General features: G+C 28.8%; 1 protein-coding gene across 2 annotated transcripts in view; it reads right to left on the bottom strand.

Annotated features, from left to right (window-relative positions):
- The window catches only part of LOC122857595 (tetraspanin-33-like), a 66,843-nt gene extending 53,126 nt beyond the window's left edge, over positions 1-13,717 (bottom strand). The window contains exons 1-2 of one of the 2 annotated variants that reach the window (XM_044159850.1): positions 13,249-13,717; positions 4,936-5,139 (exon numbers count right to left, since the gene is read on the bottom strand). In XM_044159850.1, the coding sequence (XP_044015785.1) occupies positions 4,936-5,139; positions 13,249-13,281 (237 nt within the window). In that variant the 5' untranslated portion in view covers positions 13,282-13,717. Of the gene's footprint in view, positions 1-4,935; positions 5,140-5,197; positions 8,434-13,248 lie in introns of those variants that run through there. The other variant, XM_044159849.1, reaches the window with a different exon arrangement.
- Positions 13,718-20,209: the final 6,492 nt, after the last annotated feature.

Below are 20,209 nucleotides of genomic sequence, written 5' to 3'. Positions count from 1 at the left end.
TGAAATTTATAAATTTTGTAGCTCATATCGAGATATATGTCTGTGAATTTTTTCAGGTTTTTCCTAACATTATTTTAGCAAATATTATATGGGGTATTTCACGATTTTGCAAAAAAAAATTTTTTTTAATCGATTTTATTCAATATTTTTTGCAATAAAAAAATTCAATGATGAATCACTTTCCATGTAAAAAAAGGTCAGCTTTACAAAAAAAATATTTTTTTTTTTCCAAAATATTTTTAAACCATTTAAAGTTCACTTTTTTGTCTAAAAAACGATTTTTATGGAAGTGCGCATACATTGATCGTTTTGAAAATATTTTTTTCAAAAAGCTTAGCAAATTAAAATATTTTTTCCAAAATATTTTTCCATTTTTTAGTTCTAAAAAAACGATTTTTATGGAAGTGCGCATACATTGATCGTTTTGAAAATATTTTTTTCAAAAAGCTTAGCAAATTTTACGTAATATATGTCTTAATGTCAGTGGGATCTCCATAAAAACTCTCGCAATCATCTGAGAACCAAAAAAAATCTAAGAAATAATCCTTCAAAATCATGATTGTCAAGATAAGTTTAATTTAAATATTGCTCATGATAACGAGGCTTAGAATCATGTTCACAGATGTTGTTTTATTGCTGATTCTTACGCGCAGAAGCTGATTATACAAGCTAATAAAATTCTACTATTTCTAATAAACGTTAACTTACCGGTTTTTCTACATAAATAAACTGCTTAGAAATTATAGTATATCAATGAATACCTGTTAATAGAATATACATAGAAGAAAAAAAATTTTACAACCAAGATCGATACTTTTATAAAATAGAAGTTTTCTCCTTGCAAATAATTTTTTCGAATCATGAACAAAATGTTCTTGACTTGTGAAGAGCACTTCTTATTTTGAAAAAAAAAAAAATTTCCTCAATTAACTTCTTTTTCAGGTAGTTGAAATGATGATGAATCTATTAAAACAAACTCTCAAGTCTTTTACAGATTTAGTTAAAAAGTTATAATGTTTATAAAAAAAAAAATTTAACGTGGGGTCTTATGGAGTAATGAAAAAATGACCCTCCAAAACAGTAGTTATTGTAAAAAAAAGTGTAGACCGGAATTATTTTGTATAGTGTTTTTTTGTGAATATAAGTAAACAAAGTTATGTAGAACAGATTGACAGTTTTAGTTTTATCAGTTACTATTTTCTTATTAATAAAAAAAATAGCAATTAAAAAAAAAAACGCTTTTTTTATCATTTTTTTTTTTCTTGTCAACAAAAATATTGCAACTACCCATTGGATTCCTGTTATAAATTTGATGATATATTATCCACTGCGTTTCTGAAACGTATGTTTACTTGAACCAAACGTTGCCAAATCGCTATTGTTGTGTAGGTGTGAATTTTTTTGTAATTGTGTGGGTAGAAAAAATCAAAAGTTTTCACGTCAGCGACTGCTTTTGGGACAGGCAAAAAATAGAGCTTAGGGACAAAACTTTTGGTTGATATGATACGTACCGTTCTCCCTTAATCTTTTATTATGGCGCTTTGAATTTCTATCAAATATTTTTTTTATAACACCATGCAGAGAAAGAAAATATTTTTGCTGATAAATCGTGTTCGTGGTAAAGTTAGTTGTGGCAGAGAATTAAAAGGAGACTATGATTTTCTCAGCAGTTTATTTATGTAGATAAAAACCGGTAACTTAACGTTTATTAGAAATAGTAGGATGTTATGAGCTCGTATAATCACCTTCTGCGCGTAAGAATCAGCAATAGAACAACATCTGTAAACATGATTCTAAGCCTCGTTATCATGAGCAATATTTAAATTAAACTTATCATGACAATCATGATTAATTTGTCTTAATTAATCAATTCATCATTAAATTTTTTTATTGCAAGAAATATCAATTAAAATTGACTATAAAGCCCTCTTTGGAAATTCACACATTATTCCCACTGACCTTGTAACATAAAATTGTTTTTTTTTTACAAGTATTTATTCCCCAAAATAAATCTAATTTTAATTTGATTAGAGATGTAAGAAGATAGTTAATTTAAAAAAAAACGTATATTATTTAGGGGTTATTCCGATATTTCAGACATGTTTTTTTATTCGTTTCAGTCAGGAAATTCTCTCACGATTACGGGAAAAATACGGAAATAATTCCTACGAATGCGCAAAGTGGTTAAAAATGGAGTTGAAATATGGAAAAAACGGCTTTTTATGAGTGACGTATTAATTTTAAAATTTAATAATGACAATCGATTTAACTCGGCGAGCAGAAAAAATGTCCTCATAAAAATTCCGATATCTCGAATAGTTTTCGATTTATAATAATTTATAAATTTCGATAAATTGATTTTTTTTTTTTTCTAAATATAATAATGGCAATCGTAAAAATTCGTTGAATAAAAACAAAATATAGATAACAATTTCGATATCTTCAATAGTTTTCGAGTTATAATAACTTATAAATTTCGATAAATTAAATTTTTTATGAATTTTTCAATTTTAATAACGGCAATCAATAAAACTCGCCGAATTTGAGAAACAAGCTTGAATAAAAATTCCTATATCTTGAATAGTTTACTCAGCTATTAGGTATTTTACTTAGTCTCAATTATAGCCAAACACACAATAAGCTTTTATCAAGCAATTCATTGGCCGAGTCTTGGTAAATTATTGGATTGCTAAGACTGGGAATATACAATTGAGCCAAGAGTTGGCACATTAAAGGCATTAAAGGCTGGCCAACGTATGACTTGCCATTCGTCGATTGTTCTTTGGGTCACCAAGACTAATCATTTTTCATTCTTTTGACATATATAAATATATTAAAAGCCGCTATTATGTATTTAATATTGAAAGTTTGTTTGTTCACTAATATATAACAGCTACTCATTTTTATACATAACGAGAATTTCAAGAAAAACAATTTTTTTTTCATAAATTATGAAAATACATTCCGGGGTATAAGAAACAAATAAAATTTATATACCGGCTGAGTGTCGGTTAATTCTTGGATTGCCATGATTATAATAAATATTTAAGTAGAACAAATTTTCGTCACCTTTAATTGTTGCTGCTATGGTTAAGTAAGTAAGGCTCTGGAGTTTTAACTAGGAGATACCGTGTTCAAATCCTAGTGATGTCAAGTATTTAGAGTGTAATATTTTCGGACAAATAAATCATTCATTATATAAATAAAAAAACACTAAATTGTTTAAACAACGAAAAAATATTTTTTTCTATTAAATTAATAAATTTAAGGTATAAGTTTCTATATATTATAAAATACAGTTACATATGATTATATATTAGCCTGTTAAGCCAATTTAAATATCATATAACTATATATTGTTACATACACGGAGAGAATTTTTTATTTTTTTTTACGAAAAAAACATAGCGAATTTTACAATGGCCCATAGCTGAGCTGCACCATCTATCGGTTTCATGATATTTTCATATGGGCCATAGCAAAATATCGTGTAGGCGTGGCTATTTTTTTTTTTGTGTACCATAGTAATTTTTGTTATGGTCAAACGCAAAATTTATTCCATTTATTGAAAATATTATAAAAATTTTGTTTTTTATTGTCAATATCTATAATTTATTTATTTGTTTTTTTTTCATTTCTTTTTATTTTATTTTATTTTATTTCTTTTATTAACCTAAACCAGGGTTTGAACCTCAAACCTTCCGAACAGAATTCCTACGCGTTATCCGCTGCGCCACAACAACATTTACAAAAGCTAACATTTGTTTGTTTTTCATTAACAACTTAAACATAAGCAAAGACACGCCTGCGCAGTCGGCTAAAAAGTGGGGGTGGTTGACATTTCTGAGTCTGTCATTGCTTTTGCTATGGCCCATTGTAATTTTAACCATGTTGCTTTGTATTTATCAGTGACACCTATAGGATTTCTAAGAGAATTAAATTTTTACTATGGCACATTGTAAATTTTCAGAGGATCATTTTAATTTTGTGCACAGCAACAACGTAAAATTTTATGAATAACAAAGCAAAAAAAAAAATAAATATATTTTGCTATGGTACAATGTAATTTTTAGGCTAGATTATTTTAACTTATAAATTTGGCCTCGGTAAAAATTTCTTATAGCGTTGTAATTTTTTTTCTGAACATAGCAAAAAAAAAAACATTATATAAATTGCTATGGTACATTTCAATTTTTCAAAGCAAAAATTGTTTTCTTTTGTTAACATGATAGTAAATATTTTAATAGTCAGAAGATAGACCCTCAATGATATGGCGCCATAGCAAAATTTGCTGAAAATTTTTCTCCGTGTATAAATATAAATATTTTGACCGGGTACATCTTTTCCTTAGCTAATGCTTGTCCTTGGTATTTTTTTTTCATTTAATTAATAAAATACATGTAATTTAATTAAAAAAAAAAAAAAAAAATGTCCAAGAAAACGCAGTAGCTGACTAAACATAATTTTAATAATAATAATAATAATAATAAGAATAATAATAATAATAATAACAGACGAACTTCTCGGCTCTGATCATAATATATATTATAATTACTAATAATAATAATAATTATTATTATATTATAAATTTAATAATTTTTCATGTATTTTATTTTAACTCGATTTAGCTTCGATTTAACTCCGTTTCGACGTCGAATAACGTTAACTTTCAATTTCGAATAACGTTACTTTTCAACGTCTAAACAAGCTTGAATCAAGGTTGAATCGGGTTAGAAAATAAAATACATAAAAACCTAATAAATTTACCATTATTATGGTTTTTATTATCATATTTTCGTTTAATATAACTAATACTATTGTATATTTTTCAGTATAATATCTATTATCTAAGTCTTTTTGGGTATCTTTTATTCTCCGCCTCGTTTTAACCTCCACTCAACCTCGTTTCGACGTCGAATAGAAATAATAACTTACAAATTTAAGTAAGCATGTATTTTCCCTGAGCGCACCAACACAGCCGGCACAGCTAACTATAAATATCACTCCACCAGCTATAATCAGGACGAGGGAAATGTTGAGTACAACATCATATACTGTCTCGACTCTCATCGAGCCTGTAGTTTGCCATTTGTCGTAAAAAGCATAAAGACCAACTCCAATCAGCAATCCTCCAAAAAGCTGAAACGATTCAACCCAATAAGTAAATGAATAAAATTGTATTGATTTGTAAGCTTACCCAAAAAGTAAAATTAAGAATAAAAATCATATATTTCACGCATGAACTAACATACGTAAAATTAGCCAATCTTCTTCGATTGTACATTACTACAAATAACGATATTTTCCATACAACTAATAGAAAAAAAAATTCAAAACTAACGTCAACTACGACCGATGTATGAGATTGAATAATCAAAGAGTAAAAACGACACGAGTTGTAGCTAAACCAATGTTTATTTTGTTAAATCGCATTAAATCTAAAGTGCAGTGAAGCTGAAACCATGGCCGGATAAAAAGTCTGAATTGAATGTGATAATATAAATATAAAAAAAACATTAGTTACAAAGTCCCTGATCAAAGAGAACTGCAAAAATAGATCAGTCTTTATTTACATTAGTAAAACTGGCAGATCATTTTCGAATATATTTCCTAGAGATGTGAGTTAGTGATTACTTATTGATTATTCTCCAGTTATTAACACGCGGCTCAGTAATTAAATTGAAAAAATATGCTTTTTTTATTCGATAGTTTATGAACAAATTGAGTTAACAGCTATTGTGTACATGTACAAGATAGCACTTCAGTCAAATCTGACATGCGCATTATAACTTCCCTAGTGGTGAATGATGGGATTTCCATATTAAGGCTGAATGTAAATCCCAAAGTAGGACGACTCTTTGGGTGCAAAAGGGCACCCTTATAACCATAGTTTAAAAAAATAATAAGCGCCCCCTAATGTCTAAAATTTTTATACTTTACTGCCACGTCTTTAAAAGTATAAGTGTATTTACACACACTAATCTACTTCAGCAGATTTTCAATGCTTCACCCGGTACTTTTTGACTGTTTTTAATATTCTTAAATAATTAATAACTTTCAAAATCCGTGGTAGAAATCGATGATTTTTTTTTCATTATTTTCGTAATTTGAAGAAGTATTAGCTGTAGTAAAATAAAGGTTTTTTGTGAGAGCGTTTTTTCAATAGAAGTGAAAACGTGCCGATGCTTCCTATGCGTGTGTAAAAAGCGTCAACTTTGACCCCAATTATCTCGCTTAAATCGTGGTAGAAGATTACAAAAAAAATTTGATAAAATAGATCTTTATTTCACTTAAAAAATAAGCCTACTTTGATCAAAATCTGTGAGAGGGAATTTTTTTTCAATATTTTGACATTCAGCCTTAAGGCATGTCCAACGCCGGTTTTAGCGTGTTGTGGAGGAGAGATGTCCTATCTATTTTACATTTTATGAAATGTAATGCCAACCCTAAAAAAATAATTTTTTTTCTTTATCGATCATAAAACGTTGTTTTTATCATATTTGACCTTATTTCATAATAAAAAAATGTTTATAGACTTATTTTATTTAAGTTTATTTATCCAAAATATCATTTACTATAACTTAAAAATTATGTTGGAATTTAATGTTTGCAACTTGAATATAGAGTGCGATTGGCAGAAAAAATCACGACAATTACGTGGCTGTGTGACCACTCATGCAAACTTCTTTTGTCAGTTTTACTCTGTTTTACTCTATGTTTGAGCTATGCCGACAATAATACGTAAAAATTCCTATTTTTCGCGTCTATTTTTATTTATTAAAAAAAACCCACCGACAAAACTTTTTTCATATACTGCTTAAAATTTTCGTCTTTTTTCATTTTATAATATATCAGTTTTTCGAAATAGTCTCTGTATTTTTTTATATAGTTTCTAACCAGGTTTGTGTGAAGTGTACTCAGCTGGCCATGAGAGCCTATGTATAATCTCCTTGAAAAATGTCAACTTTATTAATTAATTAAAAAAAAACCACCGACAAAAAAATTATAAAAAAATTAGGGATTGAGTATTATTACATAAATAATCTACTGTCAAAATTTCAAAAACTTCTCTGTATTTTCATTCCGCGTTGGACATGCCTTAAAGTGTATACTGAACCAAATGTTATGCATTATAAAAATCTATAAGTGCAATTAATTAGTTTAGCTTTTAATTTTGTGTAATTGAATTCCTTTAATGTTGATGCTACCCTGGTGGAAATTTTTCTTCGCCTTTTTTCGACTTTTCTCGGCCTTTTGTTCAACTTTTTCTTCTTTTTTCTGAAAATGACCAATGGTTGGAGAAATGGCGGTAATTACTCCAACTTTATATTTTCTCCAACTTTTCTCCACCAGTTTTCCGACTTTATTCCAACTTTTCCAATTTTCGATTGTTCCAAAAAAAATTACTAATTATTAATTGTTACATAACGCAAAGCATGATGATGTTTATTTCTTTTGAAAAAAATAAAAATTCAAAGACACTTTTTTTTCGAAAGACTTGGACTACAAAACTCGAAATGATGGAGAAAGGTTGGAGAAATGGTAAGAAAAAGTCGCAATAAATTTTAGGTGGTGAAAGGTTGGAGAAAAGGTGAAAAACCAACCATGGATCATATTCAGAAAAAAATGAAAAAAAGAGAAATGATGGACAAACGGCAGCGCAATATTTCCACTATTTATTCCACGAAATATTTTTTATTTCGAATACCGGGTAAATAAAAGTTTATCTTTATTCTCTACAAGACCGTCTGCATTCAACACAATTGTTGGATTTTTCTTTTATTATAAACAAAAAAGTTATGTAATTTTAATATGATTATTGCTTCAAAAAAAATTTTTTTTTTTGTTATTAATTCGTTCTGTTGTTATTAATTTGTAAAGAAAGTACATTTTAACCCTACCTCCACCCTTAATTTTTGAACTACAAATTAAAACCTTCTTATTACAAATTACTATATAAATTCTAACAATTGTATAGGTCCTAATTTCATCGCTTTAAGACAATTTTTAAAAAAATTACATTCAAACCCTACTTCCACCCTTAATTTTTGAACTACAGATTAAATCTTTTTCACTACAAATTACTACAAATTAAGACCTTTCAAATGAACTTTACTAAAAGTTTCTACGATAAAGTAGGGTGCATGAAGACTAGAGACCAGGAGAACTAACTCCCGTGGTGGGGGTTGTTATAACTACGGCGGCTATCTAGAGTGCACAACTTTTACTCCTGAACGGTGCACTACGTAAAGGTACGGTCTCCAAGGAGCGTCTGCGCCGGCTGTCGGACTGTCGCGTTCGAGCGTTGTGATCAAGCGCTTTGGAACGCTCATAGCCGAGTGGTCTCCAAGGCGCGCTCACAACTTCCAAACAGTCGAGCAGCTGTATGATGATTATACTTTTTTTCTAAATAAAAATATAAATATCATAGATAATAGAACAAAATTAATTTTGATTATAGCTGATAAAGTTACTTAAGAATATTGTAGGAGAAAATGACAGAAAAATTAAAAAGAAATGAAAACCTGTTAGCGATTTGCATACAATAAAAAATGAGGGACATTTCTAAATATTAATAAATGGTTATTTAAACAATAATGATAAAAAATTTCATCGATTTTTCTGGGATTGGTCCCGAGAATACAAGTTTTATGTTATTGGTCTCCAAGGCGCGTTCGCTCTCGGAGCGCCGCAGTCAGAAGTCGTGTCTGAACGCTCGACTGACCAAAGTCGGGTCAGGCTTCTGTAGACGCTGGGCAGTCACGCACATATATATAAGTTCTTTAACTGAATGTGTTTAGCTGGTAAAGTGTTAGTGCAGCATACTAATGTTTTTATGTTTACCATAGTTTTTTTTTAATTTAATCTAAAAAATAGTCAAACTGATGTATATTAAGACAGAAAAAACGATGAACCTTAAAGCGCATTTTTTCATCCTTGTTCACCTCAGCCCATCTTTGTCTTTCAGCCGGCCGATTGCATATAGTACGCCGTTCAAGAGTAAAAGTGGCGGACTCTACATAGCCGCCGTAGTTTAAGCCACGAAATGTTACCCCACCATCGAAGTTAGTTCTCCTGGTCTCTAGTCTTCATGGTAGGGTGTCAGGTTCACGCACCTAGCACAGCACCAAGCGCCCAGGTAGAAGTTCTCGGGCTTGAACAACTGTGCCAGGCTTGTGCGAGGGTCGTGTATCAAGCCTTGACACAACCTTGTGCCCATTGATTTCCCCGGCCTCACACAAGCCTCGTTAACACAGACTTGACACAAGACTGTCCCCGTTGTTTTCAACCGGCCTTACACAGGCATCAATAGTCCAAGCTGGTGTCAACCCTGTTTTTTTTTTGTTTTCCCTGGCCTCACACCAGCCTCGTTAACACAGACTTGACACGAGACTGTCCCTGTTGTATTTAACCCCCACGGAAATATTTTATGAAATTTTTATAAAAAATGGGCAAACTTGTTCAGAAGTTTTTATAAAATTTTCATAAAATTTTTATTTTAACTATATAAAAATTTTATAAAAATTTTTAAATTTTTGTAACAGTCTCCCCCCCCCCTCCCCCTCCCGTAAATTGATTTTTGAAAAATTAACTTAAATTTTAATGGAATAAAAAAAATAATAAATCTTTGGTCGGGATTTGAACCCGGGTCCTTCTGTTTGTGAGGCAAGTACTTTACCTCGAAGCCAGAAATCTTATGATAGATATTTATTAAAATATACATAAGAATATGACTATACTAAATTCTTGATCTATGGTTTTTTATTGTTATTTTTCAAGTTTATAAATTTTTTTTTTCCTTCAAAAATATTGAAGTTTATCTTGTCTTTTTTAAAACAAAAAAAAAAAATAAATAAATAAATAAATCAATTATTAAGATAGAAATTTAATTTTTAAATAACAATTTTACAATAAACAATTGCTTTCATTGTTATTTTCCAAGTGAAAATATTTTTTTCACAATAATATTGAAGTTTTTTTTGTCTCCTTTAGAACAAAAAAAAAAAATTTTCAAATCAATTAATTATTAAAATAGAAATTTAATTTTTAATAATAATTTTACAAAAAACAATTTTTTTTATGGTTGTTTTTTAAGTGATAATTTTTTTCATTTAATTATATAATAGCACGTTTCAAGCCCTTTAAAACAAAAAAAAAATTATTGAAATCGGTTAACTATTGAAGCTAGTATCCATTTGTTAATATTAATTTAACAATAAACAATTGCTTTTGTTATTATTTTTCGGCCGCGGATGCTTCGAAAATGAAAATCGGCTCAGAGTTTGATTTGAAAAAAAAAGAAAGATACATATTTAAAGAAGACAGATATAGTAGGAACCGAATGAACGAGCGTGGCCGAGTGTAACCGAGTGTGAGCGCGACAACAATATATTTCCCTCTCAACTTTCCCCTGAAACTTTTAGCTCCCCCACTACTTACAACGATTACGCGATTAATTTAAACTTTGAACCCTGATATTAAATCAACCCTTCTATAAAAAAAAAAACTAAAAAAACCAAAAAATTGCAAATTTTTTTCTCAACAAAAAGTTACGAAACTTTTTCTCTGTAAAATTATTTTTTCTATGTGTTTTTTAAAAAATAAACTTTATTTATTTTTTTTCAATCCTTTCCCACGGGTTGATGCAATTTTTTTTTACATATCTATAATCAGCTCGTCACAAGGAATCTGCCCATATTTTCCATTTTTCTTGTTGAAAAATTTGGCGAACTTCGAAGTTTTTTGACTGGACTATAATCAAATTTAACAACTTTAATATGTACACTGTAAAAAAAAAATAATTAGTTTTACTATAAAAAAAGAATTATTTTTACTATTTTTTCTGGTACTCGGGGACGTTTTCGAAAAAATAATAACATGTACTATGCACAATGTGCATTGCACATAGTAAAATTTTTTATCCTAGTATAGTTTACAATGTTCCAATTGGAGAAGATACGATGTATCTTGTTAAGAAGTACTATGTTGCATAGTCAAGTCTAGCGTTCGTTGAATCTACTATGTTGCATGGTGAGATTTACGATGTTCAATAGTACATTTCATTATATTCTATTTGTATTTTCGATAAAAAAAAACAGAATTATTTGTTTATTTAAGAAATAACTTTAAATTATTTATAATAATTATTATTATGTTTATACATTTTTTTCAACTTGGCTATTTCTTGACCTAACTCGGGATTCGAACCCGGGTTTCTGGATTCGAACTCCGATCGTTTACCCAAATTGCCATTCCGGTATAAAACAGTAGAAGAATCGAAAATGTCTATATATATTTATTCTCTTTTATTCCCTTCTTCTTTCATGCTAGCATAGTGAAACTAACTACAGACCTAATAATTTTTACCATTTTGTATATAGTAACACCTACGAGTTGCATAGCACATTTTAAAGGTTTCCATAGTACGGTTCATTTTCCAAATGTACCCTCACGGTCATGGTGAATTTAAACACACAACATAGTACAAAGTAACAAGTTTATGGTTGTTCGTATCATTGGTATAGTGAAGACTATCTATTGAACAAGTAAAGTCTACTAAAACCATAATAAAAACCGGTTTTACCTCAGCAGAGTACTTTTTACTATGTTACTATCGTGAAATTTAAAATGCACATCGTAAAAAAAATTATAAAAAATAATATGTTGAACCATATTTCCGAAAACGTCCCTCAGTACTATAGTAACATAGTAAAACTAATTATTTTTTTTTTACAGTGTATTTTACGATAATATGCTACAAGTAGTGTTATTTGTAAATGACATGCTGAATCTGTTGATGAATCCATTGCTATACAATATAAACACATATACTTGACTATCACAGAGACGTGATAAAAATCACTAGCTTCATTGATTTTTGAAAAATATTTTCTTTGACTTCCCTGTTAAAAATAATTTTGACAAAAATTGCTAAAATTAGTTGAAATTAACCAAAATCTCCGATTTTAGGCAAACACTGGCAAATATTGACAAAAATTGGAAAAATTCGTCTAATTTTGACAAATTTTGTCAAATTTTTTTTGGGCAATTTTTGGCAATATTTGTCAAATTTTGTTGATTTTGATAATTTTTTTTTTTTTGATAAATTTTGGAAACATTTTACAAAATTTGTCAAATTCAGTCAAATTTCATCGAACTTCACCAAATTTTTTTTAAATCGTTAATTTAAAAGAAACTATATGATTTCGTTAATTCTTCAAAATTTATTTATAAACTGGAAGATATTGTCAAATTGTTATCATCATTGCCACTGATAATATTAATCAAACAGAAGAAAATGGACAATAATATATTGATAAATGTTTCTCGCATGCAGGCATGTAATGTTCTGTTAGTTATGCAGACAACATGAGTAGGTTTTTTTTTTTCAAATCGAAAAGTTTTAGCAAAACTTGACAAAATTTGATAAAATTGCCCTAAGTTTGATAAAATTTGACGAATAATTTTTGTTCAAGTAATATTCGAAACAAAAATTCTAATCAATTATCACGAGTTTTTTTATCGTTAATTTGCAGAGTTCAATTTGCTGGATCCTAATTTCATTGCCTCATTATTTGCCTGATAATAATTAATTTATAAAAATATTAATAAAAAGCTGAAAATTAATAATCAAGGAAGAGCTAGTGCACATGCGCATACCTTATCAGCTGTCACGAGTATGAGTATTACTATTATACGGAAGCCGGGTAGGGACATTGAGTGCTTATACGTGCACCCGTATTCACAGAGCAAATTTCATACAATTTAGGGCTTCTTTTGGTCATTGATGGTGCTTATAAAATTTTTTTCATATAGATTTCACATACAAAAGCTCACAAGCGCTGCCAGTGGAGAAAAAAAGCCCTAAATTGTAATTCCCTGTGAATACGGGTGCCGTAGGCTTGTGGAGCCTTCATGAAAAGATTTTTAGGAAAAGATTAAATCAATGAATTCAATCTAGCAGTCTTAACAGGGGAATAATTGTGATGAAAATATTATAGAAATATTTATAGTTATCATAATTGTATACTGGCCACCTCAGGGCTCAGACAAACACCTGAAAGATAATGTAATTGTATAATGCAATCATATACTATAATTATAAATAAAAATAAATTTTTTATTATCAACTTTTATGAAAATTATCTAAAAATACAACTCTTATTATGAATTTTTTTTTTTTTACTTTTTAACAATAAAAAAGTGACGTTTCATGTTACTTATTAGTTATAAGTACAATATCTTCACCATCTTCTTCTTAATATGAACGACCAGTTGCATTTGAAATTAAATTCAGAAGATCACTCAGATTTAGAAGTTAACAAACTTCTTTGAAGATAATGACAATTTGTATTTGTTGTGGCTACTTTCATCGTTCTTTACTGAAAAAAAAACAGATGATAAAATAATGTATAGTAAATAATGAATGAATGATAGTTTTAAGCAATCGTATATTTGAAGAGATATTGACTTATACAGTGTAACTCATTTTTAAATAGCTTTGTGTTGAATTGTCTATCTAAAGAAATTCAGATGTTGAAATTATATAAGATTACCCTGGTGAAAATAATTTTGACAAAATTTGCCAAAATTAGTTAAAGTTTGCAAAAATCTCCAATTTTTGGCATACATTGGCAAATTTTGACAAAATTCGTCTTCCCCGCTTTGGTACACGTAGCAAAAAGTTTTATAAACATTTCTATAAAACGTTTTTATAAAAATTTTTATACAAATTTTTATACAAATTCTATAAAATTTGTGGTTGATTTTTAGAGAATGAATTTATTAATTTTTTATAGGATTTATTGGTTTATAAGATTATTTTTATAAAAAAAATGATTTGTATATATCATAATCATAATAATACGCTGTTCTATAAAAATATTCTTCTATAGAATTTTGAATGATTTTTATTAAATATCCGAAACGGAATGTTTTATAAAATTTTTCCTATAGAATAGTTTTTATAGAAATATTATATATAAACTCTATAGAATAGTCCTGTATAGATTTTATTATATATGTATAACATTGTATATAATTGATTTATTTCATTTATTTATTGCTGTCTTTTTATTTATTGTACAATAATATTCATTTTTTAAACAAAGATATAAACCAAGCCAATTAAACATGATGACACTTAATCCATTGACAAACAGTTACAGTCATTTCTGAATCATCAGGGTCTATCTCATTATTAAACTTGACTAGAACACTTTTTTTTTTTTAATTATATATTATCTATTTCAATAAATATTTTCAATCATACGCAATAACAATAAATCGAACTATCTTCATAATATGTAAAACTTTGAATAATCAAGTATCAGCGACCACGCCATTTATGAACGACTATGCGCATTGCTTTCTGGCAGTCGACTGAGTTTCCGTTAGACCATATAATCCCGTGAATACGGGTGTGGCAAGCCAACGGAAACTCAGTCTGCTCAGTCAACTGCCAGAAGGTGATGCGCATGGTCGTTCATCAATGGCGTGGTCGTTGATGCTTGATTATATAAAATTTGATATACTATGAAGATAGTTTGATTTATTGTTATTATATATATTTATTGTTAATTAAAAAAAAAAAAAGTGTTCTAGTCGAGTTTAATAATGAGATAGACCCTGATGATTCAGAAGTGACTGTAACTGTTTGTCAATGGATTAAGTGTCATCATGTTTAATTGGCTTGGTTTATATCTTTGTTTAAAAAATGAATATTATTGTACAATAAATAAAAAGACAGCAATAAATAAATGAAATAAATCAATTATATACAATGTTATACATATATAAAAAAATCTATACAGGACTATTCTATAGAGTTTATATATAATATTTCTATAAAAACTATTCTATAGGAAAAATTTTATAAAACATTCCGTTTCGGATATTTAATAAAAATCATTCAAAATTCTATAGAAGAATATTTTTATAGAACAGCGTATTATTATGATTATGATATATACAAATCATTTTTTTTATAAAAATAATCCTATTAACCAAATTCTATAAAAAATTAATAAATTCATTCTATAAAAATCAACCACAAATTTTATAGAATTTATTCTATAAAAAAAGCGCCAAATCTATATAAGAATTTGTATAAAAACTTGTATAAAAATTTTTATAAAAACATTTTATAGAAACGTTTATAGTCCGTAAGCTGATGGCTAAAAAAACTAGACACAACCTAAATGGTCAAATATTTGTTCAGTGGTAGTTCTTGAGTTCCAATACACGTTGCACCTACTCCCTACCGTCCTGATTGGTAACTATCCACAGGTAAGCCAGGTGAAAATCCGATAATTCAGACAGCTCATAATTACTTAATTTTTTGTTTAATACTTTTAATTTTATTATATTAATTCAATTTTAAAATCCCTACCAAATTCATTGGTAACCGACGGAGATATTAATTTTTGAAAATTGAAAAAAACACGAATTATTATTATTATATGAGGCACGTTAAAAATAATAATAATAACTCGTGTTTTTTTCAATTTTCAAAAAATGAATTGACGCATAGAAGGAAGTCGGAGTTAACTTGATAAAACTTAGAAAAAAAAAGAAGCCCTGTGGTCTAGTGGTCAAGGCGTTTGCCCGGAAAGCAAAAGACCCGGGTTCGGTGCCGGCGGGGGAACTTCGTTATTTTTTCTGAGTTTCTGGTTTTTTTCAAAGTTAGATTTTTTACGGAGGCTAGGAGCCATAAGGCTCAGCCGCAGTATTGAAATCATCGGCAAAAAAAAAAAAACCGTTATAACTTATAAAATAATTGTCCTAGAGAGTTCGTTTAGGGCTCAAAGGATGCGTCTCTGAGAACACTATCGCACGTGATAAAAAACATTTCTTCATTATTTTTTTCTTTTTAAGAAAACTTAAGAAAACTTAAAATTAGATGATTTTTTTCATTATTCAAAAAATTATAGAGTGAAAACTACCCGTGTAGGAACCGCCAAGCATGGAAACATGGCCATACACTGGCCGATAAACGGCAGCCCATGATTGGTAGCCAAGCAAGAGCCATTAATGGGATATACTTGGCAAACGATCGGTCCATTATTGTGTTGCCAAGATTGGCAGTCTTGTCTTGGCCAACGTCTGGCCATTAATTGGCTGGCCATTCAATGGCTGCCATTCATCGGCCGATCCTTGGCAAATTCATGGCTGGCCATTTAATGGGTACCATTCATCGGCCAATTCATGGCAAAATCATGGCTGGCCATTTAATGGCTAACGTTCATCGGCCAATTCATGGCAAAATCATGGCTGGCCATTTAATGGCTACCGTTTATCGGCCAATTCATGGCAAATTCATGGCTGGCCATTAATGGCTACCAACCATCAGCTAATTTTTGACAAAAAAAAAAAAACAAGACAATAGAAAAAAAAAATCAACAATGGAGCATTAAAATTAAATGAATAAATAAATATATTTGTATTTGAATAATCATCTTCAAAAAAGTCTACCAAGTCTACGAGTGAACTTAATTACTACAAGAGAACAAAAAACTTCCGAAATATATATATCGCGCTCGTGGCTCAGTTAGTTAAAGCATAGGTTTAGTGTAGGTTTAGGTTTCCGGTCGAGAGTTCGCGCCCGGCGAGAGGCAGAAAAAAAAAAACATTTATTATAAAAAAAAACAGAATTGGACTCGATAATCTATATATGCAATTGAAAAAAAAAAATATTTTTTTTATTTTTATTTATAAAAATAATTGATTTCGCAAGTAATGGGCCAATCTTGGCAAATTTTAATGGGCCAATCTCGGCAAATGTTAATGGGCCAATATTAGAATGGTGTAACGCGCCAGGCCTGGCGTATGAGTGGCCCATTAATGGCAAAATTTCGCCATGCATCGGCCGTTGCATGGCCGTGTTGTAGTCTCCTACACGGGTAATGAAGTTAGACTGACAATCATGTAATGTTTTTTCTTCCAGAGATTCAGCTGTATAAGAATAAGTTCATAAAAGATATTTTTGGGCAGGAATAGATGCATTAATGACGATTTTAAGGCAATTTTAGGGAATTCTTAAAAACGGGAACCTCGATAACTCTTGATAGAATTGTCGTAGAGTTTTCGTATATAGCTTAAAAAATGCGTCTTTCGAATACCATATATTTTTCTACAAAATTTTTTTTTTTTCAGTTATAGTTTTCGAGAAAAAAAAAAAAAACTGTTTTTTTCGATTTTTAGTTTTTTTTTTTTTCACCAAAAAGTATAAATAACTAAAAAGTAATTTTGTAGGTAGGTAAAAGGTATTGAAATTACGCTTCTTTTAGGCCTAACATAACCTCCCTAGGATTATGTTATTGAGACGATATCGTGTAAAAACGTCATATTGCAAAAATTATAAATTCGATAACTCTCGATAGGATCATGGTAGAGACTTCATCTTAGACTCAAAAAAAGCGTTTTTAAAAACTCTAGAACCGCATCGAAAAACTATCCCTCCAGGCAAAATAGTTTTTGAGAAAAAAAAAAAAAAAAAAATTTCTTGTTTTATTTTTTATTATTTTTGCGAAAAACAATAATGCCTAGGAGAGTGGTTCTTAAACGCGGCTCTAGAGTTTTTGAAGACGCTTCTTTTAAGCCTAGAATGAAGTCTTTCCGATAATTCTATCGAGAGTTATCAAATTTATAGTTTTTTCGCTATTCGATTTTCACACGATATTACATGATATCTCTGGATAGCATAATCGTAGCAAGGTTATGTTAGGCTTCCAGGAAGCGTCTATCCAATACCTTCCACCCACCTACAAAATTACTTTTTAATTATTTATACTTTTTAGTGAAAAAAAAAAAACTAATAAAAATCGAAAAAAACAGTTTTTTTTTTTTTCTCGAAAACTATAATTCAAAAAAAAAAAATTTCGTAGAAAAATATATGGTATTCAAAAGACGCATTCTTTAAGCTATATACGAAAACCCTACGACAATTCTATCAAGAGTTATCGAGGTTCCCGTTGTTATTACATGGTTAGCGTAACGTTACTCAATCGATAACTCTCGATAAAATAATCGCAGCGACTTTATGTAGGGCCCGAAAGATACGTCTTTCAAATACTCATCACTTGTATATAAAATTATTTTTCTATGATTTATAATTTTTAAGGAAAAAAAAAAAATGAAGGTTTTTTTTTTTTTCATTTTTCGATTTTGATGTATTTTACTTGGAAAAAAAAAATTAATAACGAGTTGGATCTGTTAGACCGTGATAGAGTTTTAAATGACGCTGAATTAAAGCCTAATATTTTTTCTTTTTTTTTTTTCAAAAAAATATTATTCATTAGCACTAAAAACAGGATAAATTCTTCATCTTCAGGATTTGATATCGTCATTTTAATATAAGGAATGATTCTAAGTAATAACAACAGTAAAACTGATGAAGACCGGAAATCGAAAACTCAATCGTTACAAAAAAAAAAAAAAATTAATATATAAATATTTATGTACTTGTTGCTTTTTATTTATTTTTTTTTTTTCTTATGGTATTGTTGTACATATATTAACAAACATTTTAAAACTAATAAAATATTTTTTAACGATTGGAAAACTAAATAAAAAAGTTTTAAATGAATTTATAATTTTGGAAGTTATTTGTCTATTTTCTTTATTTTTTAGTATTTAATGTCGAGCAGCAATAGCCATTATAGAACGTAAGCATTTTGAAAAATTTATTGAAAAAAATTTTATTTACAAAATCGCGTAACACGGCCACGCAATGGCCCTAGCCGGAGTATTGAAAATTTTCAATTTTCAATGGGTAACGCGGGCCACCAGCCCCAACACACGTTACCAGATCTTTTTAATTTTTAATTTTTAATTTTTTCAAAATTAATTTTCAAGATGATTATGGCAAATGGCTGAGAAATTAATTCAGATTACGAATTTATTTATTTGGTCACATCCTTTTCTTATCAACATTTCCCACAATTGATTACTGAAAAAGCTGTTGGCAAATGTTGCTAAGGAAAGGATGTAACCAAATAAAATGATTTATAATCTAGATTAATTCCACAGCCGTTTGACACAATAATTTTGATTTGATACATAAAATAATGCTGGGGAAATAATCCAGATTATAAATTAATTTATTTGGTTACATACTTTCCTCTTCTAATTTTGCTGTAATTATTTTATTAAAAAGCTATTGGCAAATGTTGCTAAGGGAATAATGTAACCAAATAAATTAATTCTCAGTCCAGATTAATTCCCAGCAATATTTTCTATATTAAATTAAACCTATTGTGCCAAATGGCTGAGGAATTGATCTGGATTTTCAATTAATTTATTTGGTTACATCCTTTCTTTAGCAATATTTTTTAATAGCTTTTCAATGAATTAATTATGGCAAATGTTGCTAAGGGAAAGAATGTAACAAAATAAATTGACTATTATTCTAGATTTATTCCTCAGCCATTTGACACAGAAATTTTTATTTAATATAAAAAATATTGCTGAGAAATTAATCTAGACTTCAAATTAATTTATTTGGTTACATCCTTTCCTTAGAAACCTTTGCCATAATTAATTAATAAAAAAGCTATTGGCAAATATTGCTGAGGAAAGAATGTATAACCAAATATATTATTTCCTAGTCTTAACAAATTCTTTAGCTATTTTAGACAATAATTCCAATTTATGATAGGAAATATTGCTAAGGAATTAACTTAGACTAGGAATTAATATATTTAGGAATTTAACAAATATCATTTCATCTAGATAATTTGCTCTGCAATAATAATAGAATAAAATCATTGAAAATTGCTTCAGACTATAACATCATAGATGAAACATTCACTTTTTTTTGTAATGATTCATTCTTCATGTCTTTAATATTATTATTCACAACAATTTTTATGTAAAAAAAAAAAATAATTTCAATATATTCTGGCGGTTTTGCTTGTTATATTTATTATTGTTAAATACACCTAACAAATGATGTCTTTTTTATATATTTGTATCGCACCACGTATCCAAATATACCACGATAATTTCACAAGGGTTATAAGGCCTTGAGTTTGATACAGGGCTATCAAAGGATGTGGAGGATAGGTTGTAAATTGAAATAATAGGAATAACACTTTAAATAAATCCAAACACTGTGGCCTAAATTCTATTAATATATTCACTTTATTATTTCACTAAAATTATAATTAATTGTATTGTATATTGTATATTGAGTTGACTCTAAAAAGTG

This window comes from Aphidius gifuensis, linkage group LG5, assembly GCF_014905175.1.
Source record: "Aphidius gifuensis isolate YNYX2018 linkage group LG5, ASM1490517v1, whole genome shotgun sequence".
Lineage (NCBI taxonomy): Eukaryota > Metazoa > Arthropoda > Insecta > Hymenoptera > Braconidae > Aphidius > Aphidius gifuensis.
Note: the sequence above shows the minus strand (reverse complement) of the source record. Positions and strands in the feature narration are given on the sequence as shown.